Source organism: Oncorhynchus nerka, linkage group LG27 (assembly GCF_034236695.1).
Source record: "Oncorhynchus nerka isolate Pitt River linkage group LG27, Oner_Uvic_2.0, whole genome shotgun sequence".
Lineage (NCBI taxonomy): Eukaryota > Metazoa > Chordata > Actinopteri > Salmoniformes > Salmonidae > Oncorhynchus > Oncorhynchus nerka.
In genome coordinates, this window is record NC_088422.1 from 37,322,003 (window position 1) to 37,336,786 (window position 14,784).

At 44.1% G+C, this 14,784-nt stretch overlaps 1 protein-coding gene across 2 annotated transcripts in view; it reads left to right on the plus strand.

The window, feature by feature from the left end:
* Window positions 1-556: 556 nt before the first annotated feature.
* Window positions 557-14,784, plus strand: part of LOC115111728 (clathrin heavy chain 1-like) — a 42,490-nt gene continuing 28,262 nt past the window's right edge. Inside the window, exon 1 of one of the 2 annotated variants that reach the window (XM_029638081.2) lies at window positions 557-988. In XM_029638081.2, the coding sequence (XP_029493941.1) occupies window positions 947-988 (42 nt within the window). In that variant the 5' untranslated portion in view covers window positions 557-946. The remainder of the gene's footprint in view (window positions 989-14,784) is intronic. The other variant, XM_029638082.2, reaches the window with a different exon arrangement.

Consider the following 14,784-nt stretch of genomic DNA (forward strand, 5'->3'; position numbering starts at 1 on the left):
GGCCATGGCATATAGTTTACATTGTTGTCATGATCATCAAACCATTCGTGTCCTGCACATGGGAGCATTGTCATCCTATGAGGAAATAGCCACGACAGCCAAAAGCTTCTTTTTTTTACATGACCCTAGGCATGGGATGTTAATAGCTTAATTAACTCAAGAACTACACCTGTGTGAAATCACCTGCTTCAATATACTTTCTGTACCTCATTTACTCAAGTGTTTCTATTATTTTAGGAGTTACCTGTATGGTGCACATACATGGCATAAATCAAATCAAATTGGTCGCGCACATGTTATTGAAGGTGCAGCCAAATGCCTACTCCTACCTTGACTAATACATCATTTAGATTCCTCTTTTACAATCCCAACATATTTTCTCACTACTAGACACTTTTCACAGGGTGGGGTACAGGCATATTCCCAACGTCTCAGCACTTGAGTTTGCAGAAATCGGAAGGGGAGTGGGCGCCTGTCACGTGCCTTTATTTCGACATAGGGAAAATGAAGGGGAAGGGGCAGCGGAGGGGTACATTGAGGACATCCGAATTTTTTTTCTGCATTGGTAGGCTATTTGTGGGGAAGTCCTCTTGGTTAGCTGTAGGGCTTATAAATAGCAAGTGTATTATTTTGTATAATACTGTAAGCAACATTAGAGCTTCATAAAAATAGTTTTCTCCCAGAGCTAGTGTAATTATGTTTTGGACTATTTTACTTAGCGGAAGTGTAGAGTTTTGCTTCAGGAGTGTTGTTTGGGTGCTACTGAAGGAGAGCAGGCAGTGAATTCAGGTGATATCAACGCAAGCCGGCGAGACCCCTATCATTGCACATCGTATTTTACTTTTGGGAGCGTTTTGGGGACTTCCAATACAATACAACATTCATTCCTCGTGTCCCCTTCCCCTTTCCTTTTCTCCGGACATCTGAAACATAGAAAGCCTCAAGAATGGCCCAGATACTGCCGATACGATTTCAGGAACATCTGCAGGTAAGAAGACAAACAGCCAGGGGAAAAAACGCAGTACAGATGCATTTTCGCGCAGTTCTTTTGCTTTCCAGGTCCGCACGTAGAAACACAACTACGCATTTAAATTGAATCGTACATGGGGCTGTAGCCTGCAGGGAGAATGCTCAATATAGCCACAGGCCTAGCTAGCTTGTGCAGGGCAGATGATGACTTGATAAAATTGAACAGTCAACTCGTACTGGGAGGCGATAGTCTGCTTACTGCAGACCCGAAAACACAGACAGTGATTCACGCCGCAGTCTGTTCAAGTGGAAAAACGTCGCTGTCACAACTCCCAGAGCCTACGCGTCAAAGCTCGAAACCGCAGTATTTTGACACTTTGATGCCTTGATCGCGGCACTGAAGTGCCAAGATTGTTAATTAACCCTACATGACACATCCGATTTAACGAAAACGTTCCAAATGTATACCGTTCTACCTCCATAGTATGAGTTAGAGGAAAGTTAATCGGATCGTAAATCATAGCGCTGTCCACTCAACTAGGATCAAGCTCTCGTGATTACGTTTTTGGTCATGGTTCTCAATCTGAATCGATTGGTTATTTAGGCTATGTTGCAAGATTTATATGCATAATTAAGGTATAGGCCTACACAATTAACTATTGTTAGAATTGAGTGATTTGAGAGAAATGCATGCGGTTATATAAACTATCTGTATTTAGGATGTGGCTAGATTATATGGCTTCATATTTTTAAATTAGTAGGCCTTGTTGGAGAACCCACCAGTAAACCTCAACATCAATGCGGTAATGTTGTTAATTTTGGTAGCTGCACCGGCCCAGTTTCTTGGGACCAAAGTGCAAGTTTCTTGTGATGCGCTGGTTCAAGCCCTACTCTGCTCGTTCCCCCTCCATTCCTACAAATGCATCCATTGAAAGGCAACACACCATTATTTGAGATTTGATCAGGCATGTCTATTAATTGAAAGTGTATCCATGTAGTCCTATCCCATGTATGCTGTGCATGGTAGGCCTCTGTGATTCTAGGTGGCTCCAGCCGAGAAAGAAATGCCCGGAATAAACTGAGGACTTTGGGCCTCAAGTTGCTTTGTTTTTTTCTCCTGAATTGGTATTTACAGCCTCTATGCATTAAACAGTATAGTCTGGGTGGGTTTAGGTATGGATTTACATGCACTGCCATGTAGACAGATGAGACTGGCTTTGTTGTTTTAAGTCTATGTAGAACTACTATAATACATGTGGAGACACCTTCAAATTAGTGGATTCGACTATTTCTGCCACACCCATTGCTGACCGGTGTATAAAGTCGAACACACAGCCATGCAATCTCTATAGACAGACATTGGCAGGAGAATATCCTTACTGAAAGAGCTCAGTGACTTTCAACGTGGCTGTCATAGGATGCCTCCTTTCCAACAAGTCAGTTCGTAAAATGTCTGCCCTGCTAGTTAGAACCGTCGGGAGCTTCAAGTGGAAGCGCGTTCTCTGGAGTGAAGCTTCACCGTCTGGCAGTCCGATGGATGAATCTGGGGTTGGAGAACGCTACCTGCCTGACTGCGTAGTGCCAACTGTAAAATTGGTTGGAGGAGGAATAATGGTCTGGGGCTGTTTTTCATGGTTCGGGCTAGGCCCTTTAGTTTCAGTGAAGGGAAATCTTAACGTGACAGCATAGAATGACATTCTAGATGATTCTATGCTTCCAACTTTGGGGAATGCCCTTTCCTGTTCCTGTTTCAGCATGACAAATGCCCCTGTGTACAAAGCGAGGTGCATACAGAAATGGTTTGTCGAGATCGGTGTGGAAGAATTTGACTGGCTTGCACAGAGCCCTGACCTCAACCCCATCGTTCAACTTTGGGATGAATTGGAATGCTGACTGCGAGCCAGGCCTAATGGCCAAACATCAGTTCCCGACCTCACTAATGCTCTTGTGGCTTAATGGAAGCAAGTCCCCGCAGCAATGTTCCAACATTTAGTGGAAAGCCTTCCCAGATGAATGTAGGCTGTTATAGCAGCATAGGGGGAACCAACTCCATATTAATGCTCATGATTTTGGAATGAGATGTTTGACAAGCAGATGTCCACATACTTTTGGTCATGTAGTGTAAATGCCATTTAGCAGATGCTTTTATCCAAAACAACTTAGTCATGCGTTCATACATTTTTACTCATGGGTGATTCTGGGAATCATACCCACTACCCTGGCGTTACAAGCGCCATGCTCTACCAACTGAGCTACAAAAGACTATAGAACTATTACACTGCTGGACTTTTCACAATTGTATAAGGCTAGGAATAAACAGAGCACCCTCAATAAACATTGGCCTACACACACACACACACACACACACACACACACACACACACACACACTCTGTTAATTAAGCATTGCCAGTGTCTCATTGTGTGGGCTTGTACATGTAATTAAACACTAAATTAGCGTAATTCTCCTTTTCCCCAGGCTTGACTGACTGACCCTAATCTAGGCTGTGTGTGAGGTAGAGGTCTTCTCGGGTCCAACAGGTAGGACCCGAGGACAATCAGACCCGAACACAAATGGACCCGACAACAATCAGACCTAGACCTGACCCATACCCTAACTGGTCCGGGTTTAGACCAGACCCGATTGGACCCAAGTGACAAAATAATTTGTTTTAGACCGCTGCTCCCGAGTGGCACTGCATCGCATTGCTAGAGGTGTCACTACAGACACCCTGGTTCGAATCCAGGCTGTATCACAACTGGCCGAGTTTGTGAGTCGCATAGGGCGGCACACAATTGGCCCAGCTTCGTCCGGGTTTGGCCGGTGTAGGGCATCATTGTAAATGAGAATTTGTTCTTAACTGACTTGCCTAGTAAATAAAGGTTCAATTAAAAAATATATAATAATATCAGCCAAGTTTCTCTTCTCGTTAATGAATACAGTGCCTTCAGGAAGTGTTCACACCCCTTGACTTCTTCAACATTTTGCTGTGTTACAGCCTGAATTTAAAATGTATAAAATCTAGATTTTGTGCCACTGATCTATACACAATACCTCACAATGTTAAAGTGGAATTTTGTTTTGAAAAAATTCTAAATGGAATTGTCTTGAGTCAAGTATTCAACCCCTTTCCTATGGCAATCCTAAATGCGTTCAGGAGTAAAAATGTGCTTAGCTTAGCAACTCTCATAATGCGTTGCATGGACACACTGTGTGCAATAATAGGGGTTAATGTGATTTTTGAATGATTACCTCATCTCTGTACCCCACACAGGTCCCTCATTCGAGCAGTGCATTTCGAACACAGATTCAACCACAAAGATCAGGGAGATTTTCCAATGCCTGGCAAAGAACGGCACCTATTGGTACAGTCGATGGGTAATAAATAAATACAAAGCAGACACTGACTATCCCTTTGAGCATGGTAAAACTTATTAATTTAGCTTTGGATGGTGTATCAATACACCCAGTCACTACAAAGATACAGGCGTCCTTCCTAACTCAGTTGCCGGAGAGGAAGGAAACCGCTCAGGGATTTCACCATAAGGCCAATGGTGTCCTTAAAACAGTTACAGTTTAATGGCTGTGATTGGAGATAACTGAGGATGGATCAACATTGTAGTTACTCTACAATAATAACCTAAATGACAAAGTGAAAAGAAGGAAGTCTGTACAGAATGAAAATATTCCAAAACATGCATCCTGTTTGCAACAAGGTACTAAAGTAATACTGCAAAAGGTGTGGCAAAGAAATTAACTTTTTGTCCTGAATACACATCACTGAGTACCACTCTTCATATTTTCAAGCATAGGTGGTGGCTGCATCATATTTTGGATATGCTCGTTATCGGCAAGGACTAGGTAGCTTTTATAAAAATAAAATCCTAGAGGAAAACCTGGTTCAGTCTGCATTCCAACAGACACTGGGAGATGAATTCACTTTTCAGCAGGACAATAACCTAAAACACAAGGCCAAATATACACTGGAGATTCTTACCAAGACGACATTGAATGTTCCTGAGTGGCCTAGTTAGTTTTGACTTAAATCTACTTGAAAACCGATGGCAAGACTTGAAAGTGGCTGTCTAGCAAAGAGTTTAAAAAATTATTATGGGAAAATATTGTACAATCCAGGTCTGCAAAGCTCTTAGAGACTTACCCAGAAAGACTCACAGGTGTATTTGCTGCCAAAGGTATTGACTCTGGGGTTGAATAGGTATCTAATCAAGATATGTTTGTATTTTATTCTTCATTACACTTAAAACATTTTTTTTTTAATTCTTCCACTTTGACATTAGAGTATTTTGTGTAGATTGTAAAAAATAAAAAAATAAAGATTAAAGACATTTTAATCCCAATTTGTAACACAGCAAAATGTGGAAAAGGTCAAGGGGTTTGAATACTTTCTGAAGGCACTGTAGGTCTTTTTGGATCGGCCTTCTATAAGTCAATAAATTCACCTTGTTAGTGTAAAATAAATATGCTATAGGTTGTGCGGAGCTGTGGTCGGGTCTATCAGCTGTAGTTACATAGACCCGAGACCCGATGACAATCAAACAGGATCTGACCTGTACCGAGGGAAAAGTTTGGATTTTGGACCCAGACCCTCGGGTGTTTGGGTGGACCCGTGAAGACCTCTAGTGTGAGGGAGAAAGAGTGTCTGAGTAAATGGATTCTTGACCTATGCCCTTTGGTAGTTCATTTACAGTGCAGTACAGTGTGTGCATTAGTCTATTAGCAGATTCATGATTATTCTGGGGCTCAGTCTGTGACAAATTATGCTCTGCATTTATGTAGGGCAGATATAGCTAAAAGCACCCACCCTCTGCTTTAGCTCAGTGGGCTTATGCAGTCATAAGTCTCACAGAAGACCTAAGTTTAATACCCTGTCATTTAGCCTCAGCCTGACACTGCCCTAGTAAGAGGGAGATAGATACCTGTAAGGGGTTTAGCCAATCATTAAAGGATTGGATATGGGGCAATTCGGGCAAATGCCAGATGGGCTGGTCCATCTTTAGCCCAGTGTGCTTGTCTATTTATACTTTTGTTCTGCAGAAGTATGGATCATTATTTGGCTAATAATGAGGGACCTGAGAGAAACAAATTGTCCGGTGTATTAGAAATTCCTGGGCCGATTTCTTGTCCCAGTCCATCCATTTTGCCTGTCCACCCTGCTTTGTGATATTACTCTACACAGAGGGTGGTGCGGACAGCCCAGCATATCACTGGGGTGAAGTCCCAGCCATTCAGGATATACACACCAAGCGATGTCTGTGGAAGGCCTGAGAAATTGCCAAAGACTCCAGCCAGCCCTGCCATAGATTCTCTCTGCTTCCGTCAGGCAGTACCAGAGTATCAGGTCTCGGACCAGCAGGCTCCGAGACAACTTCTACCCCAAGCAATGATACTTTTTAAACAGATAGACAATAGCTGCCCACCACCACCAAGGACTATATGCACTGACTATGCACTCTTACTGCTCTCTACCCACACACGCCTACATTGACATGCTTGTGCACACTCCCACTTAACACACACACACACACACACACACACACTCATTACCACGCAGACTACCACTTATGCTGCTGCCATATTGTTTATTATTATTAATCCTGCTACCAGACACTTTCCCCCAAGTTTTACCAGCCACTCCATTTTCTTACCAGACAAATAGTTTTCAGGATAAAATAGAATTAAGAATTAAGATGCATCACAGAAAACACTGTAGCCCACACTTTCACCACTGTAGTGTTGAGATTCTCTATTCCAGACTACCACACACACATGTTTTTTTAAATTTATTTTTTACATGTGGGCTCTGGATTGGAAAACAATAATGCTCCCAAATGCTCTATGACAACCCGCTAGTGTGGCTGGTAAAAATAGACATTCTACCAGCCAATGGCAAAATCTACCAGCATTTGGCTGGTGGCTGGTGTTAATTTCTCACTCTGTGTACATACTGTATCTACCTCAACTACTCCAGTATATCCCTGCACATTGTACATTGGGTACTGGCACTGACCCTGTATATAGCATGCAAATTCTCTTTTTTATTTTATTTTGTGTTTTTATTTGTTATACTATATTGAATACTGCGTTGTTGGGAAGGGCTTGCAAGTTAAACATTTCACTGTACTTGTGCATGTGACAAATAAAACTTGAAACTACTAACAGACGACCAGCTCCCTGCTCTTGGCGGCTGCTGTTGTCTCCATTAATAGACAGATGCGGTAAGCAGGCCCATTTAACCCAGCAAACCACATCAGGGCAGGAAGGGGAAGTGAGGTGATCATGATCATCAGGCCCAGCAGAGCACCTCTGGCAGGAGAACTGTTGCCTGGAACTGCTCTGTCTAATGGCTGGAGTATCGTCAGTCAGGCATATTGCTGCATACTACCCCCCCCCCCCCCCCCACACACATACCACAGTCTCAGCTGAAACAATGCACCTAACTGGAATGAGCTGTCCTCATACTGTACTCTGTTATTGTCAGCCTATATTGTTGTGTACCATTCTTTATTCATGGCTGTGTTCTTAGGCAAAATTGTGAGTGAGTCCATTCCTTTGGCTGAGAAGCAACCACACACATGAATGGTCTCAGGATGCTTTACTGTTGGCATGACACAGGACTGATGGTAGCGCTCACCTTGTCTTATCCAGACAAGCTTTTTTTTCCGGATGCCCCAAACAATCGGAAAGGGGATTCATCAGAGAAAATGACTTTACCCCAGTCCTCAGCAGTCCAATCCTTGTACCTTTTGCAGAATATCAGTCTGTCCCTGATGTTTTTCCTGGAGAGAAGTGGCCTTTTTGCTGCCCTTCTTGACACCAGGCCATCCTCCAAAAGTCTTCGCCTCACTGTGCGTACAGATGCACTCACACCTGCTGCCATTCCTGAGCAAGCTCTGTACTGGCGGTGCCCCGATCTCACAGCTGAATCAACTTTAGGAGACGGTCCTGGCGCTTGCTGGACTTTCTTGGGTCCCCTGAAGCCTTCTTCACAACAATTGAACCGCTCTCCTAGAAGTTCTTGATGATCCGATAAATGGTTGATTTAGGTGCAATCTTACTGGCAGAAATATCCTTGCCTGTGAACCCCTTTTTGTGCAAAGCAATGATAACGGCATGTGTTTCCTTGTACATAACCATGGTTGACAGAGGAAGAACATTGATTCCATGCACCACCCTCCTTTTGAAGCTTCCAGTCTGTTTTTCGAACTCAATCAGCGTGACAGAGTGATCTCCAACCTTGTCCTCGTCAACACTCACACCTGTGTTAACGAGAGAATCACTGACATGATGTCAGCTGATCATTTTGTGGCAGCGCTGAAATGCAGTGGAAATGCAATTCATCTGATCACTCTTCATAACATTCTGGAGTATATGAAAGTTGCCATCATACAAACTGAGGCAGCAGACTTTGTGTAATATTTGTCATTCTCAAAACTTTTGGCCTCGACTGTACATACACATGCAGGTAGGCCTGCTGCCTCAGAAAGGATATTTTATTTTTTATCTATTTGTTAAAAATAAAATTAACTGCATTGTTGCGAAAGGGCTCGTAAGTAAGCATTTCAAGGTAAAGTCCACTTGTTGTATTCGGCGCATGTGACTAATAAATTAGATTTAGGCTAAACAAACAGCGATGGATTACACTCATAACCATGGTCTACATCGAATGTGAGATTGTAACACAAATGTCCGTGTGTGTGTTGGTTGGTTCTTCAATCCCTGTATGGACCTAAAATCCCCCAAAGTTTCCACAATGATAGTAAAACAAGGAAAATGCTCCGTCTTTAGGACATTTCCCACATCCCCATGTGGAAAAATGCTATTTTAAGTTTAGCGTTAGGGTTACAATTATAGGGTTAGGGTAAGGGTTTTGGGATAACGTTAGAGGTGAAATCGGATTTTGAATGGAAATTCATTTTAGGTCCCCACAAGGATAGAAGAACAAAACGTGTGTGTGTGGTATGTGTGTGTGTGTGTGTGTGTGTGTGTGTGTGTGTGTGCGCAGGTGCACTCACTGGGCTGTGGAAACTGAGTGTGTATCAAGACACCGGGGGTGTTTCAATTTGCATACTATCGTGCTCTGAGCACGCAAACTGGAGCATGCAATGGTCAGAGTTTTTGAAACTGAGCACGGAGGGCACTTCTTGGGTGCATACTTTGTTTTTGTTCTCCTTTCGAAGCATGCATCGGCGCAAGCTTCAACTTTAAATATTTACAGGATTGTTGACGTAATGTGACGCCTAGACGCAACCGTGTAAAAACGATGGAAAATGTTATTGAAATCAATGGTGGCTGTTTTGCAGCTGAAGCGAGAAAATGAACTCAGACTTCCGAATGAAATGTTGCCCGTTCACATCTCATATGTTGCCGGACTATAATCCATTTATCTTGATACGTTAATAAATACATACTGTGCTAATTCTGACATGTTTACCTGCCTACAATACCCACTGTCGTGTGGGTAGATCGCATGACCATAGCCAGTTAGCCCTATTGGATTTACTATCTAGCTACCCACAAAGAATTGACAGCTAGTCATCTACCTCTCATAACATTAGTTTTAGATTGTTTTTGCCCGTTAAACCAGCTGGCTAGCTAGATGATTACTATTGATTTATAGCTAGCTGATAATTATTAAGTAAAAAGGTTTGCTTTGTGTATGTCTAGTTTAGTCTCTATTGCCATTATCCTGACTGGTAGAAGGTTCCGTGAATGGGGAGATACAGCGTGAGGTAATACAGTAGATGGAGTGCGAGTTCTTTTCAAATGTAATGTTTTATGCGTTCTCCATACTCTCGTCCTCACAAGAACGTACTAATAAGAAGGTCCTCGGAGAATACACTCGGAGCATAAGTGTGGAGCACTGTAGTATGCATATTGAGAAACACCCTGGGTTGTGGTTGCAAGTGATTTAGTCTGGAATGTTCTATATAGGAACGGGGGTGCTTCCGGTGACTCAGCCACCCCACCCTAACCCAGGCCTCAAACAAGCACTGTATTCCAGAAATTCTTGAGTACAGCCCCCCCTCCCCAATTCCCCCAGCTTACTGGTTACCTCTTCCTTCCTTTACTTCTCTATCTCCCTCTATCCTCCCTCCTCCTGAGAGATTTCTGGCAGCCAGTGGAGATATCTCCTCTTTTGGCCTTTCCTCTGATGTTATCGTCTGATTTGGTGCTCCATCCTAACCCCTGACCCCCTCACAGAGCTGGGTGAGGCCCAGTGGAGATCGAGAGACACGAGTCAGTTTGTGTTTTTCCCCCATCATGGTTAGGGTATGGGGAGGGCAAGGTGATCCTAGATCTGTGCCTAAGGTCAAGAACAACTTCACCTGTTATTTAGCCAGTATCACTGAATACTATTACTGAAAATGGTTGAAAATCTTCAGGTGGTATGTTGTGGTTGTAACCAACCATGTTCAGTATTCACTGATATTGGCTATATCTTCAGATCAAGAGGCTTCTTCTCATTAGGACAATGATGTGCTCAATGACGGAGATAATCTACGACTGAGGATCAGTGGAGATCTGTTTCTCTGAAAATGATGACCTGCTGGGAGAGATCACATCACACTCTAGATCAGACCTGTGTCCCAGTTGGCACTATATTCCCTATATAGTGCACTACTTTTGACCTGGGCCCTACACACACTAATGAATAGGGTGCCATTTGGGAGGCACACTAGAGATCAGGGCACATTCTCAGCCTACTCCGGGAAGCCCCTGTGAACCCACTAGCAGAGGTCTGTGCTGAATCAACCATGTGAACAGGCTGCTGTTTGCATGGTATTTACTTAGAAATAACCTAACATGGTAATTACACAACAATTACATGGTTATTAGTGTTCCGCATCTGAGATTCCTGAAACAAGCACCACTATGTACAGTTTTGTATTTCGTAGTGTTGGGTTATTTGAATTAAATATGCAGCAGAAACTACTGCTGCATGTTATGGTATAATGCCTCAGTAAAAGCTAAATGAATAGCAGCTGTCATTGAAAATAAAGCTTTCCAGAGTCAGCCTAATATCCTGTTGTTGTCTGTCTGCCTGCCGTATGCTACTGTATGCCCACACTGTTTCCATGGGCTGACTGTGATGGGTGCCACCACCGCCTAACCTTTTTGGAAACGACATTTAAGAATTTCCTCCTCAGAAAATTGGACAAGAACGGGAGTTCTTTTAATAGAGGGAGTGATTTTGGTACCAACTGTTTTCCCGACCTTTAGGCAAATGTCAGCAACTGGTGCCTTTGTTTTTTCCTATGATTTATTTCATGGAGGTACGACTCCAGCAAATCTCACTGCTTCTATGGATGTTTCAGTGTTTTCCACAAGCACATGTAGTAGCCAGCCAGACTCCCCTGGGGACTCCGCTGGGTGTTATGAATTTTTGTTTGCCTAAAAAGCTCTATTTTGGTGACCTGTGGTACATTCTAACGCTAGATTATATTTTCATCCAGCAACTATCAGGAAATAACACTGATTAAACGTTCACACTTTTACAGTGTTAGTTTCATCAGTTATTGTACAATATGATATAAAACAGAAAAAACATCATTTTGACTTCACTGGGCCTTTAAGGAATCATGTAACAATTTGAGCTTCTACTTTTAAAAATCCACCTTTCCAGATACAAGTCTCTCACCGTTGCCCCTTGCTATAGACCACCTTCTGCCCCCAGCTGTGCCCTGGACACCATATGTGAATTGATTGCCCCCCATCTATCTTCAGAGCTCATGCTTCTAGGTGACCTAAATTGGGGCATACTTAATACCCTTAACTCTGTAAACAAGGGCACCCTCATAGACGTCATCCTGACCAACTGGCCCTCCAAATACACCTCCGCTGTCTTCAACCAGGATCTCAGCGATCACTGCCTCATTGCCTGTATCCGCCACGGAGCCGCAGTCAAACGACCACCCCTCATCACTGTCAAACGCTCCCTAAAACACTTCTGTGAGCAGGCCTTTCTAATCGACCTGGCCCGGGTATCCTGGAAGGACATTGACCTCATCCCGTCAGTTGAGGATGCCTGGTCATTCTTTAAAAGTAACTTCCTCACCATTTTAGATAAGCATGCTCCGTTCAAAAAATGCAGAACCAAGAACAGATACAGCCCTTGGTTCACTCCAGACCTGACTGCCCTCGACCAGCACAAAAACATCCTGTGGCGGACTGCAATAGCATCGAATAGCCCCCGTGATATGCAACTGTTCAGGGAAGTCAGGAACCAATACACGCAGTCAGTCAGGAAAGCTAAGGCCAGCTTCTTCAGGCAGAAGTTTGCATCCTGTAGCTCCAACTCCAAAAAGTTCTGGGACACTGTGAAGTCCATGGAGAACAAGAGTACCTCCTCCCAGCTGCCCACTGCACTGAGGCTAGGTAACACGGTCTCCACCGATAAATCCACGATTATCGAAAGCTTCAATAAGCACTTCTCAACGGCTGGCCATGCCTTCCGCCTGGCTACTCCAACCTCGGCCAACAGCTCCGCCCCCCCGCAGCTCCTCGCCCAAGCCTCTCCAGGTTCTCCTTTACCCAAATCCAGATAGCAGATGTTCTGAAAGAGCTGCAAAACCTAGACCCGTACAAATCAGCTGGGCTTGACAATCTGGACCCTCTATTTCTGAAACTATCTGCCGCCATTGTCGCAACCCCTATTACCAGCCTGTTCAACCTCTCTTTCATATCGTCCGAGATCCCCAAGGATTGAAAGCTGCCGCAGTCATCCCCCTCTTCAAAGGGGGAGACACCCTGGACCCAAACTGCTATAGACCTATATCCATCCTGCCCTGCCTATCTAAGGTCTTCGAAAGCCAAGTCAACAAACAGGTCACTGACCATCTCGAATCCCACCGTACCTTCTCCGCTGTGCAATCTGGTTTCCGAGCCGGTCACGGGTGCACCTCAGCCACGCTCAAGGTACTAAACGATATCATAACCGCTATCGATAAAAGACAGTACTGTGCAGCCGTCTTCATCGACCTCGCCAAGGCTTTCGACTCTGTCAATCACCATATTCTTATCGGCAGACTCAGTAGCCTCGGTTTCTCGGATGACTGCCTTGCCTGATTCACCAATTACTTTGCAGACAGAGTTCAGTGTGTCAAATCGGAGGGCATGCTGTCCGGTCCTCTGGCAGTCTCTATGGGGGTGCCACAGGGTTCAATTCTCGGGCCGACTCTTTTCTCTGTATATATCAATGATGTTGCTCTTGCTGCGGGCGATTCCCTGATCCACCTCTACGCAGACGACACCATTCTATATACTTTCGGCCCGTCATTGGACACTGTGCTATCTAACCTCCAAACGAGCTTCAATGCCATACAGCACTCCTTCCGTGGCCTCCAACTGCTCTTAAACGCGAGTAAAACCAAATGCATGCTTTTCAACCGATCGCTGCCTGCACCCGCATGCCCGACTAGCATCACCACCCTGGATGGTTCCGACCTTGAATATGTGGACATCTATAAGTACCTAGGTGTCTGGCTAGACTGCAAACTCTCCTTCCAGACTCACATCAAACATCTCCAATCGAAAATCAAATCAAGAGTCGGCTTTCTATTCCGCAACAAAGCCTCCTTCACTCACGCCGCCAAGCTTACCCTAGTAAAACTGACTATCCTACCGATCCTCGATTTCGGCGATGTCATCTACAAAATGGCTTCCAACACTCTACTCAGCAAACTGGATGCAGTCTATCATAGTGCCATCCGTTTTGTCACCAAAGCACCTTATACCACCCACCACTGCGACTTGTATGCTCTAGTCGGCTGGCCCTCGCTACATATTCGTCGCCAGACCCACTGGCTCCAGGTCATCTACAAGTCCATGCTAGGTAAAGCTCCGCCTTATCTCAGTTCACTGGTCACGATGGCAACACCCATCCGTAGCACACGCTCCAGCAGGTGTATCTCACTGATCATCCCTAAAGCCAACACCTCATTTGGCCGCCTTTCGTTCCAGTACTCTGCTGCCTGTGACTGGAATGAACTGCAAAAATCGCTGAAGTTGGAGACTTTTATCTCCTCACCAACTTCAAACATCAGCTATCCGAGCAGCTAACCGATCGCTGCAGCTGTACATAGTCTATTGGTAAATAGCCCACCCATTTTCACCTACCTCATCCCCATACTGTTTTTATACTGTTTTTTTTATTTTTTTTATTTATTTATTTACTTTTCTGCTCTTTTGCACACCAATATCTCTACCTGTACATGACCATCTGATCTTTTATCACCCCAGTGTTAATCTGCAAAATTGTATTATTCGCCTACCTCCTCATGCCTTTTGCACACATTGTATATAGACTGCCCATTTTATTTCTACTGTGTTATTGACTTGTTAATTGCTTACTCCATGTGTAACTCTGTGTTGTCTGTTCACACTGCTATGCTTTATCTTGGCCAGGTCGCAGTTGCAAATGAGAACTTGTTCTCAACTAGCCTACCTGGTTAAATAAAAAAAAAAAAAAAAACCCCGGCCATCCTACAATCTAAGCTTGATGCCCTCAATCTCTCACAAATTCTCAATGAACCTACCAGGTACAACCCCAAATCTGTAAACATGGGCACCCTCATAGATATCATCCTAACCAACCTGCCCTCCAAATACACCTCTGCTGTCTTCAACCATGATCTCAGCGATCACTGCCTCATTGCCTGCGTCCGTAATGGGTCTGCAGTCAAACGACCACCCCTCATCCCTGTCAAACGCTCCCTAAAACACTTCAGCGAGCGGACCTTTCTAATCTACTTTGCCCGGGTATCCTGGAAGGATATTGACCTCATTCCGTCAGTA